This window comes from Triturus cristatus, chromosome 2_2, assembly GCF_964204655.1.
Source record: "Triturus cristatus chromosome 2_2, aTriCri1.1, whole genome shotgun sequence".
NCBI classification, from domain to species: Eukaryota; Metazoa; Chordata; class Amphibia; order Caudata; family Salamandridae; genus Triturus; species Triturus cristatus.
In genome coordinates, this window is record NC_140582.1 from 196,409,142 (window position 1) to 196,435,959 (window position 26,818).

The window sequence follows — 26,818 nt, forward strand, 5'->3', positions numbered from 1 at the left end:
CCGCTCCGACCTACAGGATGTGAGTTTACAAGCTGTGTTCCTGTTGGTAACCTTTTTGATGTTTTTGCTGCCTTTTTCATCAAATTTTCGGCACATTAATGCCACGAGTTGTTTTCTTCTCATTACGACCGCCATTTTGAATTTGGAACGTTGTTATGCTTGTTCTGCTTTCAAGTTGCCTTATAATTGCTCCTAGAACTGCCTGATAACTGCTATTATGGTCAAGCTTCTAAATTTTCTCACATACCTTTTCAAGGTTTTTTCAGTATTTTTGGAGGAATTGTTGAGAGAGTTTTCTTATTGGCAGCCATTTTGTGACTCCTTCGTTTTTCCTTTCACAGCCTTCACCTGAATTTCAGAAACTCGCTCAATGACTGTTTGTTTTTCGTACTGCATAAACAACATACTTGCTTTGAAGCTTCTGATTACCTCATGGGATATGGTGTGAGTTTTATGTTTTCGGCAGCTTATATGAGTTTTTATTCATGCTCCTCTTGACTTCTCTGTATGGAATGACGGTTTTCTGAAGCTCGTCTTTGGAGTGTCTCATCTGAGGCTTTTCTGTCAGCGGTTTAATTCCTGTAAATACCTTACTGTTACAGCTGGATTGGACACTGAGAAGCTATATTATTCATTAAAATTCCTTTATCTCTTTTATGGGGAGACTAAGAAACCTCAAGCTCACCACGTCTTCTAAATCTATTGTACACTCAGATTCTGACTCTGCTCTTAACGATATGGAGGACGTTTCTTCTCAGAAATCTGACCACCCTTCAGGCACTTTTCCAAAAACTCAATCCCGCCAGAAAATTACGCGCGATTTCTACAAAGCAACCAAGAAAAGTTCCTCCTTCTCCAGTGAATTCTTCCTCGGCATCTATGGATATAATCCTTGAGGAAATACAGGCCTTGAAGCCCTTCATGGAAGAAACCACTAAAACTCTACAACATTTGGATGACAAACGGTCTTCACTACAATCTCGTATGCTTGTTGTACACAAAACACAGACTCTCTTTAGTCCTCCTGTTCTCGTATTTCTCTTCTAGAATCTGAAATATCTTTACTTAAAAAACAGATGGAGGAATTGGAAAATCGTAATCGCAGAAACAATCTACGAATTTATGGTCTTCCTGGAAACATCGAAGGAACCAACCCAACTGTTTTCTTCAACAATTTTTGCCTAAGCTATTAGAACTGTCTTCACCTAATATCTTCAACATCCAAAGGGCCCATAGGCTGGGTCCCAAAATTTCTACTAAACCTCGTGGCGTTATATTGTTTTTCTTAAAATATACTGACCTTTTGCAAGTACTCTCTGTAGTCAAGTCCAAAAAACTGATTTTTTGGGAAGATCATCGACTTTTCTTCTCTCAGGATGTCGCCAAGGTCACTGCTGACCATCGTAAGAAATTTCTAGATCTTCATTCACAACTTTGCTCTTTGAATCCCAGGTTTAGACTAATACATCCCTGCTTATTCAAGGCTACGTATAAAGAAAAGACTTCCACGTTCGATGATCCAGCCGTATTGCAGGAGATTCTTCATCAACATGGAGCTGTGGCTACGGACACTTCAAGACCTAGCTGAATTGTTACTTGATATGTCTTGTTCTTCTGTTTCTGGTTATCGTCACTCTTTGTTTGCTGTTATACCTTTCCTTTTGTAACGTATTCAGTATTGGTGTGTTTTATCTGTTTTATCTATTTTCTCTCTCTATACAGGTGTAGTTCTCTTCCATCGACATTTTCTTCCCTTGTAGTCCCTTATTTTATGTTTGAATGTTTGATGTCTTAACCCTGATACCTCTTCTGAGGTTCGGTGGAGTTCCGGAGAGGTCGTTGTCATCTTTCGGTGTTTCCATCCCCCATTTCGTCTTGTGTTGTAGGTATGTCGTTCAGTCGTCACTTCTATGATATATATTGTATATTTCTTCTATTTTGTGACTTGTACTGTCTTGCCGTTTTTTGTCATGTTCCTCTTCTCTCTCAATTTTTCTGCACTTTTATCCTTTTCCTATTCTTTCCTACTGTTGTTCTCCCCTCCCTTTCTTTCCCCTACCCTTCATATTTTGCACTTTTCTCTATATACTTTTTTTCTTTCGCTTTTTCTCAAATTTAAGCTTGATTTTTGCACTGTTTGCCTACTGATGGTTATTTTACTACTTTTTGGTCAAACTCAGAGTCACTACATGGAATGTTAAGGGATTAGGCAACCCCATTAAAAGACGAGTACTGTCACATTTGGCCAAATTTAAAACTGACATTGCACTTCTCCAGAAATCTCTCCTATCCGACTCTGAAGCTTCCAAGTTAAAGAAATGCTGGGTGGGCAATGTCTTTTCTTCTCCGGCCTTGGGTAAGAAAAATGGCGTTTTGATTCTCTGGCATAAAAGATTTCATGTATCAGTCGTTCACCAAGAATCTGACTCTGATGGTCGCTGGGTTATTGTAAAACTACTTATTGATAAAGTACCGTTAGTTATTTTTAATGTATACGACCCTGTTTCTGTTGACAAATCTTTCTGGACACAGATTTCTGATGAATTGATTTCGTTTGGTGATGATTATATTGTTTTTGAAGGTGATTGCAATCAAATTCAAGACCCTTTATTGGACAGACATTCCCCAGTCAAATTTGTAAATACTAAAATGCATACTCAATTCACTTCCACTATACGCCGTAAATCCCTAGTTGACATCTGGAGACTTTGTCATCCAGATCTTCGAGAGTATACTTACTTCTCACCCCCTCACAAATCACAATCCAGCATTGACTATCTCTTTTTGAGTAAATCCTTAGCTCAACATGTTCTTCACTCTGAGATTGGGTCTATTTTAATATCAGACCATGCCCCAGTTTTTGTTGACTTTGATTTTATACCTTTTGTCCCACATGCTGGTAGATGGCGTTTTAATAATTCTTTGCTTACTGATCCTAATTTCTCTAGCCAGTTTAGATCCTTTGCTTCCGAATTTTTTACTATTAACACTACCCCAGTGCCCTCCTCTGTTTTGATTTGGGACTCTTTAAGGCGACCGCAAGAAGTTTCATAATGAATTTTGTCTCACAAAAGAAAAAAAGTTTTGAAAAACAAAATATTAATTTAAAACAAGACGAGACAGGACAAGAATAGAATCTATCCAACCTATTACTGGGACTACTGTTTTTAAAGATGATGTTATCTTAAATGAATTTGTCTCTTTTTATAAAACTCTTTATAGTCCTGAGTCTCAACCTCTTCAATCAGATTTATCCTTTTATTTTCAATCTTTTAATTCTCCTCCTTCCCAACATGTTGACTTTGATTCTTTATAAGCCGACACAACTTTGGCAGTAATTTATCATGCTGTTTTGGTATTGCGACGCAGTAAATCTCCTGGACCTGATGGGTTCACCATTGAATTTTATGAGCATTTTTCTAAACTCCTTCTTTTATTTAACTCTTTTATTATTAACGGCTCATCTCAGGGCACCTTTCAGGATGCTATGATTTGTTTAATCCCAAAAGACAACAAAGATCCCTCTTTATGTAAAAACTACCATCCCATTTCCTTAGTTAACACAGATTATGAGATCTTTGCAAAAATGTTGGTTTTACGTATTGACCCCATTCTACCTGAGCTTATCGGACCAGAGCAATCTTTTTGTAAAGGGTCGACTGTCCTCTGACAATTCCAGAGTCTTTTTTAATGTCCTTAGCAAGACCTCTTCCCTGGATTATCCTCTCGCCGTCATAGCTTTAAATGCTGAAATAGCATTTGACAGGACTGTTTGGGATTGTATGTTTTCTACAATGGATAGGTTTCCCTCCCAAATTGATTTCCTTAATTTCTTTACTATATTCTGGTCCTAGAGCTTTGATTTTCGCTAATGGCAAAACTTCGGTATACTTTTCGCTCTCTAGATGGGTATGACAGGGATGTCCCCTTTCACCTATGTTGTTTGTAGTTGCTCTGGAACCTTTTTTTAACCAAAATTAGACAGGATGCTCAAATCACAGGTTTCCAACTTGGCTCTAATCAAATTAAAATGTCTGTCTATGCAGATGATATCCTTCTGTATTATTCCAACCCAGACACTTCTCTTTCTCCTTTTCTTCACCAGGTAGATACTTTTTCTCAGTTATCAGGATATCGCCTTAACCGTGGTAAATGTGAAGTTTTACCTCTTAATTTCCTATGTATGAAGCACTATTTTCTTCAAACAGGTTTTTTCCTGGCAGCCCTTTAAGATAAAATATTTAGGCCTATGGTTTTCCTCGACTATTCCGGAGACTCTCAAATTTAATTTTGATTACATTAACAAAACTTTAAATGATAACATTACAAGATGGCGTTCCCTTTTTCTTTCTTGGTGGGGAAGGTTGGATTTGATTAAGGTGGTGCTAACCCCCCTGATTTTATATACTCTCTCAATGATTCCCATACATATTCCGGGGTATTATTTCAAGAAAATTGATTTGCTTCTACTAAAGTTTCCCTGGAAAGGCAAATCCCCTCGAATAGCTTTGTCCTTTTTAAAAAAGGACAAAATTAACGAGGGCCTTAAATTCCCTGAATTTAAATCTTATCACTATGCCTTCTGCTTGAAACAAGCTTCTTGTTGGATTTCCTCCACTCACTCTACTCATCCTGGCTCTTTATAGAAAAATGTATCTTCTCCCCTTTTGATCTTCTAGAAACTCTTGCCTTCACGAATAACATTTCCTCTAGACGCTCCTCCGTTGTTTCTCACACTCGTAAACCTTTAGCTCCTTTATTACCATTGTCTTATCCTTCTTTTACTTCATCATCTCAACAACCCATTTGGTATAACCAACTTAATCCGTATCAAAAATCGCTCCTTTCATTGGAAGTCCTGGCGATCGAAGGGTTTAAATAATAATGTTCCCTTATCTTTTCCGGAGCTCCAATCTAAAGTTTCACTTCCTAACTCTTTTAAAGCACAATTTAATCTTCTTCTTCCTTCTCTTAATCAATATCTCCTTACACTTCCAGCTACCCCCACTCTTCCTAATTCATGTTCCACACTTTTTCCTTTATTGGATGTCTCTCCTTCCGCATTTTCAATCTACAAAAGTTTATTAATAGCTTCAGATCGATGCAAGTCAAAGACTGAATTGGCATGGGAAAAATATTTAGCACAGTGCTAGACTACCTCCATGTGGGAGAAACTGTGGCTGAAGCTTCATAAGACATCAAGGGCTGCTAATACTACCCAAACTCTTTATTTTGTATATCAGCATCTACTATATTCCCCTACCACTTTACCTTCTTTCTCATCTAATACTCCTTCGTCCTGCTGGTCCTGCCCCTATCCCAGTGCTGATTTCAAACACATGCTATGTGACTGCCCATGCATTTCTCAATTTTGGCAATTAGTTTCTTCCCAAATTAATAAGATTTTTAAAGTTAATGTTCCCTTTTCTTTATCTAATATTTTCTTAGGTTCATTATCACCTCATTGGCCTCAATCACCATCAAATTTTAAGTTATTAGATCTATTATTAGCCATAGCTTTACACTTAATAACCTCAAACTGGAAGCAAGCGGATAAAGTTATTTTTAAAGCCTGGTAGAATGCCATTTGTTTTCACCATAGATTAGATACCAATTATGTCACTCCTATCTCCCTTGCAATTAAACGAGATTTGTTATGGCTTCCTCTTACCACTTACCTTTCTAATTCCACTTCTTTGCATACTTCTACTACTAATGTTGTAAATACTTCAGATGATGTCCAGAAACCGCCATAAATTTACCTTGTTGTCTTTTTCTCCAAATGTTAGGTTATTATTATATTTCACCCACTTAATTATATTGCAATATGTCTTTCACTGAATTATTTCATATGTATACAGTGTGTACTATCCTATTTCGTTCTTCCTCTCAGCCTTTAAACGACATAAATTATTACCCCCCACCCCCTCCCCCTTGCTTATAGTTATGTTTATTGGAACCATTACATTTCCTTTTTATTTATATAACTTTCTTGCTTATTCAAGATTTATATTATTTACTATATTGCTGTTCTTTTTCCTATGGTTTTCAATAAACTCAAACTTAAAAAAAAAAGTGTTGTGACGCTGGAATAGGCAGTAAAAGTGTGCCTTTCAATAAAATTCCAGAACATCTGGTCATCCTAGCTCCAGTGCTTAATTTGAGTCAGTGATTTCCAGTGCTCGACATCGGCACCTAACTATCAACACTGGGGCTTATGACAGTCTGCCACATGGTGGCGCTGTGTGTCTAATTTACAGATGAGCACAACAACCGTTGTATGTTAATTCAATATACATTAAAAATGGCTAATCCCTGCCACCCAATCATTCTCATAGATTTAGGGGCCTGGAATAGTCTGAACTGTCACACTTGTAGGAGTGTGATGCTTTGTAGTTGTGTTAGAACTTTTATTGGCAGCGCTTGCAGGGGCAATGGGTAGTGCAAGTTGCAGTGGGCTCCTGATGAGGGCCCGGGCTCTTATGTTTTACAAGTAAAGCACTAGCTCTCGTACACCCTCTTGCCTTGACTACCCAATAGGCAGGGCCACTGATATTATGCGGCAGGGGAGGGTCAAATTATGTGGCAGGGTTGAGTAGAATATGCAGCAAGAAACCACAAATTATGTGGCATTATGTTGGCACATTTTGTGATACTTTTACCTCATTATGTTGTCATTTTTAGGTGCTTTGGAGGGAACCTTTTGGAATCACTCAGGACTTTGGTTCAAACTCGTGCATGTTTTGCACTGTTCTCTATTGGCACTCGTGCACGTTTGGCGTTTCCCTTGCGGGAGCGAGCAGCGGCGCCATCTGTTTTTAATTTTCTTGCGCGCGCTTTTGAAACAGATGGCGCCGCTGCTCTCTCCCGCAAGGGAAACGCTGTGCGTGTCTCATCCCCTTTTGAACGTGCCAGGTGCCGAGGTGGAGTTACCAGCATATGGAGCTACCAATACAAAGCTAGTGAAGAGCACTGGTCTAGCCCATAGCTATGCCTCCAGCTTGCCACCACATGCCCCCGGTGTCGGGCTCATTCCAGCCGGGAGGCAGTGTCCACCTTCCGGTTTCTTACTCCAGGGCCCCCGGCCCTCCATTTGGCATCCACTGTGCTTCGGAGGGCCCTGTCATGTCTTCTAAGCCCCCCCACCGACCACATAGGCCAAACCCCACTTTTGCTGCCACTGCCAGCAGTCTGCACTCACCAGGTGGTGGGGAGAAGGGAACGTGTCAGGACAAGATCCGTTTCTTGCACGCAGCCTCTGATAGCCACCGCCGAGTCGGAGATTAGGATCAGGCTGAATGAACCCCACAATAGGGAGTCTTCGTATTGGTGTTTGCTTGTAGCCCAGGGACATGGCCTCAAGGACTCCCAGTTCCCCAACATTCTTTGCTTTCGGGCCCCCACGACGAGAATCAGGGGAGCTTGCCCTCACTCACCGCCTCAGGCTGCGGCTCTCCGGGAGGTTCTCCCCAGGCACTCTGGGACAAAGACAGCCTGTCCTCCGCCACGGGCGCTCGTCTAGTTCAAAAGTTTTTAATCTTATCTTTTTTGGTCCTGTTGGCACAGACATTATTTTAAGCTTCGTTTTTGATTGGTGGGGGGAGAAAAATGATTTTAGACAATGAATAAATGTAATGGGAAACCCATCTGTGTAAGTAGCAGTTTTGCACTGTGTGCCCGGCTGTCGTTTAAATAGTCACAGAGATAAATTGAAGCCCGATTGAACGCCGAGAGCTTACGTGACACTCTCGGACCCCCAATCTAAGGTCTTTTTGTCCACTGAATTAACACTCTAGAAAAAGGAGGCTGAATACCTGTCTTCGGAACTCGGCGACCAGGCTGCAATTCCGGCGCCTTCACTTGAACCACAGTCATGTGTGAGAGTCTGGTTAAGTAATTATATCTCCCTATACATCAAATGAAAACAAATTTAAGAAGTAATGTAAAAAGTGGGCGTTTTGTGCCAAACTCCTCTGTGGACGGAACGAAGACTGCATAACCGTGGGCTGTGAGTCGGTTTTTGCATCACCTGCATACAATTAAGAAAATAACAATAAAAGGGCAGCTATCAGGCTGATGTTAAAATATATTTTTAAGGATAAACTGTCACGTGGTCATGTCCCTTGTGTCTGTGATCATACCACCCTTTAGGATCAACCTGGACCATTGTTAAAGCTATTTTTTGTTCAGGCAGTGCATGTAAAAAGGAAGAAGAGCTCCAGTGGTTTACTTTCCTGTTAAATTAGAAATTGGAGATATTTCTTATTAGCTGGACAAATGCCCAAATCTAGTGGCTACTGTACTTTCTTCTTTCTCTCACCCCCCTCTCTTTCTTTATTTGTTTTTCTTACCTTCCCTCATTTCTCACCTCCCTTAACCCCTTCTCCCTTTCTTCATGTCTCACCCTTTTCTCCCTCAGACCCCCACCCCCTTTCTTTCTCTGGTCTCGCTCACTCCCTCTCTCTTTGATTCATTCTCTCTTCATCTTTATCCCCCCACCTTCGTCTCCCTCTCTCTTTGACCCCGTTTCTCCCCCGTCTCCGTCTCTCGTTTATTCATCTTCTCCTCTCACTTTCCCAACCAGCAGCACCACTGACCCCCGTTCACTGACATCTATCAGTGCACACGGAGGAGACAACATGACAACATCTGAGCAGACAGGCTTCTGCGTGAAAGAAAAAGAGGTTGCCCTAAAGATCATAATTAGGGCTCCCGGTTTTATGGTATTTATTTTTTTAACATTTCCGTCTGTATTTATACATATTTATTTGTTAGCCATCTTATCGGTGTTTATCCATATTTATTTTGTGTATCAACAATAAATGTAGCTAAAGTGGGTGATTTATTACAATATGCAGGGTGGATAACGCCGACGGAGATGCGATTACTAATTCCAAGAAATTTTTTGTTGACCGGTTCTTATACTTATATTTATCAATTTCTTCAGCAATATGTTCCCTCATCATTTACTCGGATCTCTTCCTTAAACAATGACCTCTTTTTTAATGATAATTTGATAAGGAAACCTGGAGAGTGGAAATGCTGTCTTGCTCAATCAAGACAAAGGGATTTGTGCGCTAAAGCTATAAAAAAATGGTGGGAACAAGAAAATCATGTTTTGACATTGTCTACATGGCGAACTATTAATAAGCTTAATTTTTCTACATTAAGGGGAGCCAACTGGCGTAGAATGTTATTTTTTGGAAAATGGCTTTTGTATCGTACCCCGGCGGTAATAGCCAAAATGTACAGTAATTATCTTCCAAATTGCTTTCGATGCTTAAATTTCGCCCCTGCAAATTGGACTCATGTAATCGCTGACTGTTCCTTGGTTAAAGCATTTTGGGAGGACATTTTTGTTTTTTTAAGCTCTAATTGTCACATTCAGATATCCTTAAATGTAAAATTGATGCTTTATGGTTACGATTCGCACCTTAATTTATCTGTATCATTTGTTAAACTAGTTTATATTTGTATGGCTGTTGCCAGATCGCTGTTACTTCAAAATTGGCGTACAAATCAATCTCCATCTATGCTCGAATGGTTTTCCAAAATGCGGAAAGTAAAGAGGAGTGAGCGAAGCTACGCTTTGAGGATAGGGGGGGGGAAGGAAATTTGAAAAAACCTGGGGGACTTTTTTTGATTAATTTCTATAAATAATCTCTGTGCCTGCTGAGTATGGAAAATTGTAAATTAACTATCAGTGTATATTCATTGTTGAAAGCGGGGAATGCTCTATGAGGAAGTCTTGGGCTTTATTTCTTCATTGTTTATATATTATATTTTACATTCTGTATATGTATGACACCATTCAACTTCAATAAAAAAAAAAAAAACAAAAAAAAAACAATAAATGTAGCTATTAAGTGGTATATTTCTGCGTTTATATAACTCTTCGGTGTGCACTCAAACATGGATGCCTATCATGTTTTAGCAAACTAAGTAGCCATGTATAACAAATGAGTACACTCACAGGTACATATAAGAATGAAACTACAAATATATGTTAACATATGCCTGTATTTAAGGAAATCTCATCCTGTATTTTAACCCTCCATGCGTTCTGCCCGCTTAGCAGGAGCAACAATACACCTTCTATTCTGCTGTGCATGGCAGCTACTCCTGTCTCGATCATGTCCTGACTCTTCAGGGTAATGAAGGCTGGTTACGCGATGCCCACATTAAATCACGTGGAATTTCGGACCATTCGCCGATATAGGAAACGCTCCAGGGACCTGTGTGAACCACTGTCCTGCCACCCAAAATAAACAACTGGGTCTTTATGAGGAAGGACTTGGTGGACCAAATGAGGGAGAGAGCTAAATTGTATTTTGATGAAAACGAGGCATCAGTAGGCTCGGCGTGCACCCTCTGGGAAGCGTTTAAACCAGTGATACAGGGACACACTCAAGCCACCTAGGTGGCTGTAAAAAAGAAAAAAGGATCCAATGGCACATGCTAGAGGCCAAGGTTGCTACCTTGGAAGCCAGAGTCCTGAACGGAGACTGACTGTCGAGACTTACTGGTTGATGTCTGGCTACCTGCGCAGTCCAATGCAGCTAGAGAAAACATGGACAAAGATTTTACGATTGAGGAAATTGAAGGGGCAATTCAAGATTTACAGTCTAGGAATGCCCCAGGGCCGAATGGCCTAGCAGAAGAGCTATTCAAGCACATGACGAGCGGCCTGGCACTGTATATCCTATCTATGTTTAAAGAGGCCAGGGATACAGGCAGCCTGCCAGTTGACCAATGCACAGCCACCATTGAGGTTTTACCCAAGGCGGGTAAACCGCCAAACCACTGTAGCTCCTACAGGCCCATATCTTTACTGAACATGGAAGTCAAGGTACTCGCTAAGGCCTTGGTGAATCGCCTTATTGGAGTGATTACCTCATTAATACACCCTGATCAGTCTGGCTTTATGACATACCGGAGCACCAAATTAAATCTACGTCGTATGTGCGTCGTGATGCACCAGAATGATTTAGACTGGTGTTGTACTGCCGAAAACGTGGTGTACGAAGGCAGAGGTTGCCCTAAGAAATGGAAGAAAGTGTGGCACCTGAGGGCCGCTTACAGGGGTCTGTGAAGTAGTGGGGGGATGGGTGGGGGCAGGTGGGCCACCGCATTGTGTAGGGACTCTTGAGCGAGAGCTATTGGTGATGTATGTCCTGCAATCTATAGTGCTAATTGTTTGGAACACTGAACTGTATACTACAATGTCTCCACTTTAATACAAAAAGATTTGTTTAAAAAATATTGTACTCAAGGTAACCAACATGTGGGCAAAGACAAAGCCCCTAATTTGGGTGTACTTCTGAAAGATCTTTTTCTGTTGATCACATATGGTCAGGTGACTGCTGCGATGTGCATTCAGACCTAAAAAGTAAAACTGAATCTCAAAACTTCTGAAACACATCTATTAACTAAGGGGTTTTAAACAAAAGCACATCACAACACTATACAAGTATCTTAACTTTTCCAGACTGATGCTTGGAGTTATGTCAATGGTTGCAACAAGAGGATCACCTTCAAGCTCCTCACCCACGCTCACAAAGCACTCCACAATGCCGGACCAGCATATCTCAACTAAGGACTCACCTTCTACACCCCGAACCACCAGCTTCGCTCCGCTGACCTCGCCCTCACCACCGTCCCCAGCATCCGACGAGCGACCGCCGGTGGCAGATCATTCTCCCACCTTCGCGCCAAGACATGGAACACCCTCCCCATCCGCCTGCGACAGACCCAGGACCTGCTGACCTTCAAGAGACTTCTCAAGACCTGGCTGTTCGAGCAGTAGCAGCACCCCCCCAAGCACTTTGAGACCCTCACGGGTGAGTAGTGCGCTCTACAAATGGATTGATTGATTGATTGATTGCAGAGTATTAGTCATTTATCAGAAGCAGTAAAGTGGTTTGATCACACTCGGCTTTATTCAATATCACATAGTTTTCAATTATTGCCAATAATCTTGCGCAGTTCCGATTTGCACCTAATCTACCTCTAATCATTTAAATCTTAGTAAGTGGAGCGACAGTGACTACAAGTAGCTCGGTAGTGAACAGTTGTCCTGTCAGAATATGTATCCTTTCTAATTGAGGATATTTATGCAACATTATATTTTTCATACATAATGGTTTGTTCACTCCGTATATGTTTAGTGGACTCCTTCAAATGTGTCATTGCATGGATACTAAACTGATGCATATGTGTACTTCAGTGTGTACTCATTGAACTAAATATATATCTTTTCCAAAAATTGCTGATGTCTGTACAGCAAACACTTACAGGAATAGATACTGCTCAGCCTTTATATGATGAGCAGCAGAGATGTTTAATTGTATTTTCTTCTGAAGAACATCCCAGGAGTAGGTAGCAGGTAAATTTGACTGGAGCCAGAAACACCATGAGACCTAATGTCTGCATTGCTTCAGAGTAACCTGCCCAGAGTAGCCTTGTCCTGGAAAGCTGACCTGCGGCCTGAAGAGTAGACCGTGGTCAAAAGACCTTAACATGATCTGAATGGGGAGAGCTGATGATGGACCTCAAGGTCACAAAAATAGTCCTGCTAGAAGAATTTACAGGAAAAAGGGTCCTCCAATCACAGTATCTGAAGTGGCAGTAACTTTGAACATTCTGATACCTTGGCAGCGCAGTCGAAGGCCTCACCACTTGCTTGTGCATCCACCAGTTTTCAAGCACAATAAAATATGTCAAGGTAACTCTGGTGATTAATGTTCCTACTGGTGAGAGATCAGAATTTTGTCTAGTTCCAGTTTAGGCTCATCGTAAAGTAGGGCAGAAGGTGAATGTGCCTGCTGCAAAGAATGTGTACCACGTAGATCACAGAACAGAGTGAACTATGAGTTGCACTTTACAAAATGAAATGTACATCAAAGACAGGCCACGGAGAGATGAGGTACACTGTTGGAGAGTGGTAGTGAAGGAATGCAAGGTCATGGGAAAGTTTGGGCACCTAATAAAGACTGTCACGCCGGGTGCCACCAGCACTGAGTCCGGCCCTGGCTGAGAGCGTTATGCCCCCCAGATATTCGGTCTAGTTGCGTAGCTTCAAACAAAATGTTTTTTGAGTTATTCCAGTTATTGGCAATTTGTTGTAACACAACTGCTAACATAAGGTAATTTATTTTAACATTTGACATGCAATCACTCCAGTCTTCTGATAAGCTGCCTAGGAACAGAGTGGCATAGAAAAAAGGAACATTTGATTGAAATACAGAATGTATCTGTTCCCAAACCTTAATCTAGAGCTGGTGAGTATAATGATAACTAAATGTTAATTGGTCACTCACAGCAGTTAGTGTTTGTGTTGACATAGTGGGTGGGGACACCTGTGTGTTGAAGGGGGGGTCCCTCTAGAGTCGGGAGATCTCTAACCGGTTCTTCCAATGACACCCTATTGATGGTATTTGGCACATCCAATTCTATCTTTATTTTGTTGTTTCTATGAAACTATTTTGGCTAAAAGTAATGGTGCCAGATCAATAAGGTTGTCAATATTAGAAGAGATTCAAGTTTGAAGACAAGGGGATCGGCAAGGTTGCTTGATTCCACAATGTGTTTATGTTTTGTTTATCAATCTCACCATCACTGTGAAAAGTCTGACTGTCAATCAAACTGCTTAAGACCTATGTCAATTAGACTAGCTGAGTTAGAACTGATATGTAAAGACATTCAGCCCACAGGTGCCATTGCTGTTCAGTTGCCTCTCTGGTGCCTCGCCAGAGTCTGTTAGAGAGCTGCCCTGGCACAGTTGAGGCCAGGAGTGGATGTTGATCTAACCCAAGAAAATTATATATATGTGACACGGGTACAATATTGGTGTTTGCGCATCTTAGAGCTTGGTCTGGTCTATCAGCAGGTCAATTTTTAACCCATGCACACCTGACATAAGCACTAGACTAACACTGGGGACAAGGAAAACAATTCCTGAGACTGATGGTGTATTACAAGCACTATTCATGCCAGGTGACTATTTGATGATTATTTGATGATCTATTAGTTGTGGGCTTGCCGGCCTGAGAATGAGATAGTAAGTTGGGAGAGTTTACTGATTAGGAGTGGGCAACAGCTCTGGGTTTTTCAGCAAAGTTCTTCAAAAATGCAAAGTTTAAAGGACTTCAGTTGAACTGCAAATCCAGAACATACATAGGACTGAAGCAATTACTTGTCATCTATCCAGGAGTCCTCAATTACTGTCCTAGATGTGGGCAGAAAGGGCAGCATTCTTCCACCTGGTTTGGGCTTGTCCTGTTCTGGAGGGGTTTTTGGTCAGAGTGGTAGATCAGGTTCCTCACAAACAGGAACATCATATGCAATTTAAGGGTCTGCAGTTTCACAAAGATGCTTCGGCCCAGATCTGCCAGGTCCACTTCCAAATTCATCAGTCAGGTGCTGCTTTTGGCCAAGGGGTTCTACTGCTTTGGTGATTCTCATGTGTTCGTAGAGCATCAGTATAGAGGTCAGTGATAAACAAATGGCGACAGCTAAAAACGAAGGTCTCTTATTCTCTGAAGCTGTTCACAACCTCAACCCACAGGTCTGTGATGTTTTTTTCCCCGCAACCCTCTAAATTCTTCTGCACGCTGCGTAGTGCCTTCAATGGATGCCCATTTCTGCACCTCTCCTCACCACCTAACATGTGGGAGGCCCTTGGGGATTTCCAGTGTCAAGCAATATCTCTATGGATTATCCACAATGCCTAGTCTAGGAATCTCTTGACAACTTTCTTTTTAGGTTTCAGGACATACACTCCAAGAAGGCATATTTCTACTATGTGCAACTAGCACCTTCCCAATGTGCGCTCTATGTCTGATGCGACTCGGAACCAAAAGCGGCTTATGACAGGGCAGTTCCATACCATATGGAGAAAGCCTGCATCGGTCAGGACGCATCTGGGACAGCTAAGGTCTGCAGCAAGCTGCATAACATTTAGTCTGAGGGGCATAAGAAATGTGCAGTGTAAATAGTTAAATTGCGTGTACATAAGTCTGTTGCTGCGGGTGAGAGTATAGGTGCACTCCATCGTCTGGTCCCATTCCTTCCAAACAAAGAGTCTACTGAAGTGTTTCTCCTATGCGGCCCTGCTACTCTGCGTGGATCTTCGAGCTTGCCCATTTATGCCAGACTGAGTCCCACCAGCCAGCGTACTATCCACTGCAGCTGCGCTACCAGACAGTATAATTCATAGTCCGGGATGCCTGATCCACCCTAGTTGTCGGCCGCTGAAGCATATTCAGTGCCACCCAAGTGTGCTGTCCATCCTATATCAGTTCCAGAGCCAGTGCACTCAGGGAGCGAAAACACACTCTAGGTATCCAAATTGGGAGGTTCACAAAATATTAAAGGACTCTAGGCAGGATCACCATTTTTGCTATCACAATTCGGGCTATGACAGGGAGCAGTTGCATTTGCCAAAAGGTCACACTGCCTTTAAAGCCCTGCAGTACGCTTCCGAGTTTACCCTCTCGGACACCTGCATCCATATGATATGCCCTGATCCCTAAGTACTTTGGGGACCTGGATTCCCACTGAATGCCTAGGGATAGCACTGACTCTGGGGTCTTGTGCAGTCTGGCCGAGACTGGAAAAACACAGAATTTTCTCCAGTTCATTTTGAGGCCAGATAACTGCCCAAATTCGTCCAACAGTGTGACACTCCAAGGGACAACCTGTTTGAGCATCTCTAAAAAAAAGAAACATGTTGTCCACATACAGCCAGCATATATGTTCTCCATCATAAAGTGGAATCCCTTTACCCAAGCTCTCCAGTCGCAGCAGGCAAGCAAACTGCTCAACCGCCAGTGCCAACAGTATTAGGGAAATTAACAACCTTATGTTAGTCCTCTCGTAAATAAAGATTTGACTATTTTAATTGTGGTAATTCACAATTGGTTAACTATCCACTATTTGCCTTCTGTAGTGATAATAATTTTGAATACACCTTTAAGCTTTCAATTTGGAATCCTGTCTCGCATAAGTTAGTTGATTTGGCTTTAGACTAAGTCTTCTGAAGACTCAGACAATCCCGATCCTATGTCTCGACCCTCTTAATTATTTACTTAGAGCATCAACACCTGTAAACAGAGCATTTTCTGTTACCTTTGTCTGGTCAGTATTTCAACAGCTGTGTACCTCCTCCACACACTTTCATATAGAATCACAATTACTGGATGAGCATGTATTCTGAACCCCACCATGAACCACTGACAGGCACTGAAAGAAGCTTGCACTGCCTTCGGCTGAACTACAGAGCTCTCAATTCTGCCCACTTCACTCCTAACAAGAACTCCCAAAGATACTAGGAGGCAACTCTTTTCAAAATACACACCATACGATGTTGTATGGGGAAAAAAACTACAGAAACACAAAATCCTGCAAAAAGCAAATACTCTTGGGGGATACAAGAGTAAATAAAACAAGTGAAATGTAAAGAGGAACAACATCACATACATGGATTACCATAACGTTGTTCAGAAATTGGTCTGTGTGTTTGTATTTAAAATTAAGGACATCAATTTAGTGCCTGTAAGGGACCTGTTTCAACATCAGATTTTAATCACTGTGAGGTCTGACCCACGGCACCTAAAGCCCAGGCGAATAATCAGATTTAGAAAGTGATATTCTCTAGTGACTCTCATTGAAATGTTTTTTAGCCACTGTTGCTACGTAATTAAGGACACCCAGGCTGCTCAGTCAAATGCAGTAAAGTTGTATCTACATTGTTTTATTAAATGTATATTCATTGGACGCAGTTACCAGCAGAACATTTCAGACAGTGCAGGAGTATCTGAAAACAAATAAGAAAGTAGGAAAGCCACACCTCACACAACTGAAACACACCTTTCTCTGACCACTTGTATTTATAAAAAGCCAACATGTACTACAATGTACTTGTGGTGACAACCAGGGTAAGAAGGTTTAGATGGGAGGAAGATCGTTTGCACACGTAGTACCAAAGTGGTGGAACGGTCTTCCACCTAGTCTCAGAGCATAGAAAAATAGCTTTCTTTCAGGAAGAAACTTAAGACATGGCTGTTTCCCCGTTAAGGTACTAGAGGCTCACTCTCAGCATAGTCCTCACCAGCTCGGGCAGCCTTCGGGTAGCCATGCGCTTTACAAACCATAAACATAATATAATGATGTGCAGAATCACTTACAAATAAGGGGCCCAGTGGCTTCTCTCTTGAGGGTGGAAGATGTGGGACCAGAGAACCGTCTTCCTTTTCTTCATAACCATAAGCTTGTCTTGAGGTGGGTATAGAAGGGGCATCGGGTTTCCGTTGGTACTTCACTTGAGTAAAACTTCTCTGTATGGACAATAAACCAAATCACAATTGCAACCTTTAAATAGATGTATTTATGGAATCAGATTGTGGTTAATAAAGCTAAGAACTTCAACACTTGAGCGAGTAAACATTATCTTACAAACTTACGTCTGTGCTAACAGCAGCATGCACGACATGTGGTCTCATTATCGGCATCAGTGACGTCACTAATGACATTAAAATGGATTCTGGGAGTGTGCATGTAAGTTGTGCCAATAGGTACTTATATAACCCTCCTGTTGTACAAACACCATCAGCCATAGGCCCCAGGCACGGTCTCATCAGGAATGGGTGGAAAACAGTCTGAACGATGCGGGTAGAGCCACGCATGTCCGAACCACGCAAGCGCAACCACGCTTGCCTTAACCACACATATGCGTGGTTAAGGCAGTGCACGGTCTAGCTGCTGCAATGGGTGGGCTGAAGAAGAAGAAAAAGGAAGGATCGGGAGGAACGAGGTGAGGTAGGTGGGGTCGGGGTTGTTTCCAGGGCTGGAGGTCGGGAGGTTTTTTGCGGTCGGGAGGTCGGGGGGTGTTGTACAGGCATGCGTGGTAAAGGCATATGCATAGTTGAGACCACGTGGAACCAGTCCGCGTGGTAACTACCACCATGCGTGGTTCTGTTGCACAACTGGAATGGGCCCTTAATTCAAAATGAGGGCAGTAACAGAAGTTACTAGCCCCAAGAGAATTACAAAATTTGATGTAACACAGTTAGTCGTGGGAGGGGCAGACAGATTTATAATTCTTTCACGCTATGCAGAAAGGCAACTTGTTGCTTTGCATTGCGGGATAGGGAGAGGGAAGAAATGCTCCATATTAACAAATATATGGAGCATTTATGTTATCCCCTTGCACAGATGCATTATGTGCTCTCTGTGTCATGGGCAGGGTTGTTGTTCTGCAGGAAGGAACATCGTCTTGCACAAAAACAATTCTTAGAGGCACATTCCGCTTTCTATGTGTGCTGCAGATTGAAGCGCATGTAGAAAGGGGCATTAACAAGGAGAAATAAAGGTGTTTCTCCTTGTTATGTGTCTGTTGGGTAGGCACACCAATGTGGAGTAAACCCAAGTTTACAAGTCTTCGTAAATCTGAGTTTGCATCATAGTACATGGGTGTATGCATGAGATGTCTCACAAACAAACACCGATTGAAAACAAGAGGGTCCTGAGGAAACTTTTAAAGACCACCCAGGACTTATTCCCCAAACTACACTTACATAACAGTACGAAATCCCTGGGTCTATACTATTTACTATTAAAGAATGTGTCCATAACTGCATGACAAATAAAGACAAATACAGATACCAACATGGAAAAAAAGTTGGGCATTTCCCTTTTTAGGACGAAATCCCTCACTCACCACAAGGTGACATGCTTCATCATAGGGACTCTCCTCTCAAAGGAAAACCCTAGTTCCTTTGAGGGCTACACCCTCTCAATGAGAGGGAAGCTCAGGGATGTTTTGTCACACCGAGGATAAACTAAATCCTCATATGAAGAGCAATAAAATAGTTCAAAAGTGAGGGCGCGGCGCAAAATAAGTGAAAACAGTGAAACTAGCTAGGAGGTGTCAATACTGAATTTATTCTAAGACACCAACTGCTAGGATTAATACCAGAGCACCAGCGGTATGGATTTATAACCGCTATGGTGGACCAACTTTCTTTTTCACCATAGCAGTTATAAATCCATACCGCTGGTGCTCTGGTTTTAAACTTTGGGTTTTTTAAACCATGCAAAGTGGATGTGTGCGGCTCAGTAAATCCTAGGAAAGGACTTGTGTTGCTTTGCCCAGACTTGCACCACGCAAGGATATTACAAATCCCTAGTCAATCTGCTCTAGGTGTATTTCGCCTGGAGTCATTGCCTGGTGAAACACCACGGTAAAAGGCAGAATAACTAGGGTAATCCAGGCCAGAATTACAGATTTTCCTGGTAATGTCTTATCTATAAGGGGACCCTCAAGGCTGCGCGGTGAGGAGAGCGACACTTGACCTTCTGGTAGGTCGCTCCCCCCCGCTGCAGCGCCGCCTGCACCCCCGCTGTCTGCTGCCACCGGTGGAATTCGAGGCCCTCCACCACCCGCAGGCTTCCACCTGCGCCTCATCCCTGGTGGCCAGTGGTGGCCTTCGGTACGTCTCACTTGCTGCCTTTGTGCCTCCGTGACCCTTGATTCTGTGACTGTCTGTGCCCCCTACCTCCCGCTCGCCGCTCTGCTTCTGTGCCCCCTTTTTATTTCTGTACCCCTCGCCGTCCACTGTACCCCTGTGTTTACTTTGTGCCTGTGACCCTGATTTTGTACCCCTTTTCTCTTCTGTGCCCCGCGCCGGTCTCCTGTCCCCTGTTCCTGCCGCTGCCTCCCCTGCGGCCCCGCCCCTCCGCACCCATTTGTCACACCCGTCCCTCGCCTCCCACCTCCCAGCTGCTCCTCCCTCCCCACCACCCTATATAAGGCGGCCGCTGTGCGGCTGCGCCGCTGGCGCGCCTAAGGCAAGCCCGTCTGCGCCCGTCCGCGCCTGGACCACGCCCAGCGCCAGAACCCCTGGCCCCCGCAGGAGCCACGAAGACCGCCTCCGCTACGACGTCAAAACCCTCATCGCTCTCAACCCAGAAAGGACCCACACCTGCTGCAAGGCCACCCCGAAGCACACCCACGGCCCCTTCACCTGCTGGAACTGCAACTTCTCCTGCCACGAAAGCGCCAAGACACCCACCACAACGGAAGCCAACCAGACACCCGCTCCGCACACAAACACGCCGTCGAACTCTGGGACCTATTCGTCACCACATCACCGGACGTCGCCTTCCTGACCGAGACCTGGATGAATGAAGCCTCCTCGCCAGACATCGCCATAGCCATCCCAGACGGGTACAAGATCACCCGCAGAGACCACTCTAACAGGGCCGGAGAAGGAATCACCATCGTCCACAAAAACACCATCAAGATCTCAGCAAACACCAACGACACCCTCAGCACCACCGAACACATGCACTTCCAGGTTTCACACGGACCCCAAGACCACCCTAAGAGGCACCCTCGTCTACAGACCACCAGGACCCCGGCCTCAATTCTGCGACTCCATCGCCGACCTCATCAGCACGCACGCGCTGACCTCATCCGACTACATCCTCCTCAGAGACCTGAACTATCATCTGGAGAACAAAAACAACTCTTCCACCCTGATCGACAATCTCGTCAACCTCGGACTGAAACAGCTCGTCATGATGCCAATCCACATCGCCGGCCACATGCTTGATGCCATCTTCTCCTCAAGCCCCCACATCACCTTCAGCCACGCCTTCGAACTCACCTGGACAGACCACCACTTCATCCACTTCTCCTTCCGAAAACCACTCACACACCACCGCACCCCACAGATCCCCTGCCACCGCTGGGGCAAAATCACTGAAGAATAACTACAGACAAGCCTCGCACTCAACCCTCCGACGAACCCTACCAACCCGGATGAAGGTGCACTCGCCCTCGAACGCTGGATGAACAACTGCACCAAAACCCTTGCTCTGCTGAAAAACCCCACCAACAGAGGCACCAGCAGAAGAGTCAGCTGGTTCACCCCGGAACTCCTCGACTCCAAACGCACCTGCCGGAAACTGGAAAACATATGGCACAGCAACAAGATGCCAGACAGCCGCACTGCACACAAAGACGCCATCCGCAACCACCACCACCTCATCAGGACCGCCAAAAAAACCTCCTTCACAGACCGCCTTGACAACAACGCACACAACAGCAAGGAGCTCTTCACCATCGTGAAGGAACTCTCCAACCCCAGCTCCAACGCCAACGACATCCCACCATCACAAGCCCTGTGCGACTCCCTCGCCACCTTCTTTCACCGGAAAATCACCGACATCCATGACAGCTTCAGACCCCGGACGACCCCTGCCAACCACACCGCACCGAACCCACCCCACAGCCCACAACACCCTGACAACCTGGGCCAACGTGAGCATCGAGGCCACAATCAAGACCATGGGAACGATCCACTCCGGTTCCCCGTCCGACCCTCTCCCGCACCACATCTTCAAGAAAGCCAGCAAGTCCATCGCACCCCACCTGCACCAAATCATCAACCTCTCCTTCGAGACCGCCACCTTCCCTGAGAACTGGAAGCACGCAGAGATCAACGCCCTACTGAAGAAACCCGAGCGACCTCAAGAACTTCCGGCCCATCTCCTTGCTTCCGTTCCCAGCAAAGGTCATCGAGAAGATAGTAAACACCCAGCTCACCCGGCACCTCGAAGACAACATCCTAGACCCGTCCCAATCAGGATTCCGCAGCAACCACAGCACCGAGACCGCCCTCATCGCCGCCACAGACGACATCAGGATCCTGCTAGACAACGGCGAGACGGCGGCCCTCATCCTCCTGGACCTCTCCGCTGCCTTCGACACCGTCTGCCACCGCACACTACGCACGCGCCTCCACGACGCAGGGATCCGAAACAAAGCACTGGACTGGACCACCTCCTTCCTCTCCGGCAGAACTCAGAGAGTCCGCCTCCCCCGTTCATCCGAGGCCTCCAAGATCATCTGTGGCGTCCCTCAAGGATCCTCCCTCAGGCCTACGCTGTTCAACGTCTACATGGCACCACTAGCACGCATCGCCCGATAGCACGACCTCAACATAATCTCCTACGCCGACGACACTCAGCTGATCCTCTCCCTCACCAAGGACCCCCTCACCGCCAAATGCAACCTCCACCAAGGAATGAAGGCCGTCGCCGACTGGATGGAGGACAGCCACCTCAAACTGAACACAGACATGATGGAAATCCTCATCCTCGGGTCCAACCCCTCCGCATGGGACGATTCTTGGTGGCCCACATCACTGGGGTCCCCCCCGGCCCCCACCGACCACGCACGCAACCTGGGAGTCATCCTCGACTCGAAACTTTCCATGACCAAACAAGTCAACGCAGTCTCCTCCACCTGTTTCAACACCCTCCGCATGCTCCGCAAGATCTACAGATGGATCCCGACAAACACGAGGAAAACAGTCACCCAGGCTCTAGTCAGCAGCAGACTCGACTACGGAAACGCCCTCTACGCCGGAGCCTCGTCCAAACTCACCAGCAGACTACAGAGAATCCAGAATGCCTCTGCACGCCTGATCCTCGACGTCCCAACCACATCACCCCCCCACCTGAGGAACCTGCACTGGCTCCCCGTCGACAAAAGAATCTCCTTCAAGCTCCTGATCCATGCACACAAGGCACTCCACAAAACCGGCCCATCCTATCTCAACAGTCGGCTCTCCTTCTATGTACCCAACAGGAAACTCCGCTCCGCTGACCATGCCCTTGCCACGGTCCCACGCATCCGGAGAACTACTTCCGGAGGCAGATCCTTCTCCCATCGCACCACCAAGACCTGGAACACCCTTCCCCTCTACCTGTGACAAACCGAAGACCTGCTGACCTTCAGGAGACAACTCAAGACCTGGCTCTTCGACCAGTATCAGCAACACCCCCCCCCCCCCAGCGCCTTGAAACCCTCCCGGGTATGTAGTGCGCTTTACAAATTATGTGATTGATTGATTGATTGATATAAGCATTATCCAGTGACTCAAAGAAATCAGTGGCGCCGGAGGGAGGGAGCGAGGGAGGATGGAGCAGATAGTTATAACGTTGGGAACCTCGTAATGAGTGCTACCAAAACACTGTCACCGCAGGCCCACAATACAATGACACTCTGCGGGATTACTGCTGGCGGCGGGGCTCTGTGACTGCCCGCACTGCTTGACCCATGCCTCTGCTGCGTCTGCGGAGGGGCGGCAGGCCCTGTAGAGAGCTTCTGTGACTGGGGAAAACATTGCAGGGACTGAGCAGTGGGGCCCCGTGGCTCCAACTATCTGGAGGGCTGGCGTCCCACACATCGTTGATTCATCAGCCCTGACGATTGAAGGGAGGCTGGTTGGAGCGCCGCGGCCGCTGGGCCCCCAGAAAGGCCGGATCATCACCCTGGAGGTTGCTGGTGCTCACAGCGGGAGGTAGTGAGTGGGGGTACGGCCTTGGTTAGCCCTGCGGCTGCGGCGGGTGTGGGTCTAGGCGCTGGGCCGTGCTCTGCAAGCTGCAGCCTGTCTGCAGAGCGGGAGGTGGAGAGGGCGTCGCTGCGTCGCATCTGTATACTGGCACAAATACCCGCATTACTCTCTTGCTGCGACAGGCATGCAACAGTCAGCGGGGTCATGGGGCCGGCGTGCACAAGGTGGTGTGGCTGAAATACTGGAGCTTCTTTCTCGTAGAGACCGGCCCTTCCATACTGGTCACCCTTCAGGTGGTGGATCTCTGCACCCAACTGCTGACATTTGAGAGACACTGGCTCTATTGAGCACCACTTGCGCTGAGGTATTCACCATACTACAGACTGCCACTTATAGCCCTATCCTGGCCCAGGCACCCTGTGTGATTGCTGCATCAAACTTAAATGACACGTTGCCACTTGCTTGCAGGAACCAATTAATAGCATGGGGCCCCAAGATCTTTGCACCAGTGCCAAGCCCCAACACAGCCTGCTGCTTTCAAATCTTGCCCGGCCTACTAGGCATCATGGGGAAAACAGACAGGTCACAGCCCCGTCTCACATTTGAGGTGCGCAAAACTACCAAAACGCAGCAAAAAGCAGCCTCTGACTCGGAGGCGGACTCTCAGGGTGATGGCCCCTCCACACTGGAGACAACGCTGATAGCCATGCAGAAGAGTCTTCAGGCTATAGAGGGGAACATGTCGGAAATTTTTCACAGACTTGACCATACGTCCTCTAAGCTGGAAACGCAGAACGCGAGAATGGGGGAGATAGAGCAGAGGGTCTCCACTAACGAGGACGGCCTCAGCGTGGTCGCGGACAAGGCCAATGACATGGAAAAGGTACTGGCGCTTATACAAGCGAAAAATGAAGATTTGCAGGCTCGGTCCTGTCGCAATCCACCAATACAGGCAGGATAGAGACCTTCATCGAGGCATTGATGAAGAATATCTTCAGCCCTGAGAACTTGTTCGCAATGTTTATAGTCGAGCGAACCCACCGCTCCCTGGAAACGAGCCCGGTACCAGGCGCCCCACCTTGCCCTATAATTGCTTAGCTATTAGACTACTGGGACCGGGACGCTATACTGAGACTCGCTTCTGTCTGCTGCCCTATATGTTGGTTTATGGGATGTTCTCACTATGCTGCAAACATTTAATGTTCTTTCGTATAGGCCTGCTGCAAGGGCACTGATCCCCACAAGGCGGTTGCAACTGATGCACTCTGTATTTTTTTTTCATGTCAATTCTCATTTAGCACAGGTATATAGTCCTGATCAGCCACCTCCTACCTCGTGGGAGGCAAGTAGCTCTCTGGCGTTCCCCACATGGAAGTACCCCACTTCGAGCTGTTAGATATTATTGTTGGGGTTTGTTTGCTCTGGGGAGGGATGGCTTAGGCACATTGGGGCCGCTGAAGTGGGTGGGGGATGGAGGGGGGAATGAGGGGGAAGGTTGGATGGCACTTTTGACTGGCAAGGTTGTTGAGCCCTGGTGGCACATTACGGTAACTCGACATTACACTGTTCTAACTACATTCTCCACCACAGGACATGGGTGGTAACGTTAAATTCCTTACATAGAATGCGCGTGGTTTAAATAGCCCAAGAAAATTCGCTCTGTTCTAGCCCATCTGGACAGGTTAGGTGTCCAGGTAGCATTTCTACAAGAGATGCATCTTACATCACACACTGATGAGAATATAGGCGTGTGCTGGGCGGGTGTCCGTATTGCATCCTCATACTCTTCATACTGCCACTGAAGGCTGATTCTAATTAAGAAAGGGGTCCCCTTCACTATACTAGGCTCGGACATTGACGATCAAGGCAAGCTCGCACTGGTGCGTGGCAGGCTTGGCAGTGCAGAAGTGTTGCTGGTGAATGTGTATGGACCAAATGTTGATGACCACTCCTTCTTTGTGGATGTGTGGCGCCGTATTTCCAGCTTCCCTCCTGTCACGGTTCTATGCAGGGGTGACTTTAATACTTGTCTAGATGTGTAGGTGGACAGGTTGGGTGGTGGAGTCCCCCGACATAGACTCGGGATGGATGCACTGCTAGGTCTATTAGAGGCTGGGAATATACACAATGTATGATGGCTGCGACATCCTGGTGCACAGGAGAGCACCTTTGTATTTTCAGTCCATGGTACCTGGTCCCACTTGGACTATTGGCTTGCGTCCGGGGTCGTCTGCACATGGGTTACTGATGTTCGGCACTTGGCAAAGACATTATCAGATCACTCTCAGGTATTACTCGAACTGCGCATCCCTGAGTGTGAAAGGCCCCCGTTCATGTGGAGGCTGCAGCAATCTTCATTGTCTGATCCAGTATTCAAGAGTGATGTGGGAGAGGCAATTCGCAATTTTTGAAAGGAAAATGAGGGCACTGTAGATAGCGCAGGTGTGCTTTGGGAAGCGATTAAAGTCACAATACGTGGCGTGTGTATTGGTGCGCAGGCTGGGGTCTTGAAAGACCTCCGTCGCAGAATAGATCGACTAGCGGCGGAAATATCCACTCTGGACCGTGACTATGACAGACAACCGGTTACAGAAAAGCTGGCTGCGATATGGGAACTGGTCACCGAGCACAATGACACAGTGGACCAGGAAATGGCCAATAGGTCGTGTCGTAGCACGGCGCGCTATTGCGGTGAGGGGGGAAGATCTAGCCGCTCTCTTGCGCAAAAACTTGCGGCGCCTCGAAGCCAAGACTACATTACTGAAATACTTCATGAGAAGGGCAAGGTGCACTACACCACACCGGAGATAAGCAAGGTGGTGCTGGCATATTACTCTGGACTTTATGGCAGGCGACCGCATGCTCCGGCAGCAGATATTAACTCCTATCTTGATGATATCGCGCTTGGCTGGCTATCGTTAAACCAGCGTGAATACCTCACACAGCCATTTGATGTTGACGACGTCAAACTAGACATCATGTCACTCCCAACATGTAAAGCTGCGGGCCTTGATGGGCTCCCGAGTGAGTTTTACAAGGCCTATGCGGAAGATCTAGTCTCTAGACTACTAGATGTCTTTGCAGAGGCATATGACTTGGGTATACTCCCGCCCACTCTTAGGGAGGCCCTTATAGTGACGGTTTTGAAACCGGACAAGATGGCCAAGGCCGCTATCCATAATCAACATTGATGCCTAAATTCTGGTGAAAATGATTGCCAGTAGGCTCCAGGCCTTAGTTCCTAATCTGGTCCTGCCCGACCAGTCGGGGTTTGTCCCTGCTAGATCAACCATGCACAACCTTCGCACTGTGTTTGCTACCCTGCACTACTTTGATTCAGACTTCCAGGCTGTGGTGGTATTACTTGATGCCGCGAAGGCATTTGATTCCCTACAATGGGATATACGTTTACCGATTCTACTGCTCATAGATCTTCCACCCTTTTTCCTTAA

The 26,818-nt window shown here is 45.6% G+C and overlaps 1 protein-coding gene across 1 annotated transcript in view; it reads right to left on the reverse strand.

Moving 5' to 3' along the window:
• STPG2 (sperm tail PG-rich repeat containing 2) overlaps positions 1–26,818 on the reverse strand; it is a 2,141,360-nt gene that overhangs the window by 1,937,671 nt on the left and 176,871 nt on the right. The window contains exon 4 of the mRNA XM_085641159.1: positions 17,187–17,336. Coding sequence (XP_085497285.1) covers positions 17,187–17,336 — 150 coding nt within the window. The remainder of the gene's footprint in view (positions 1–17,186; positions 17,337–26,818) is intronic.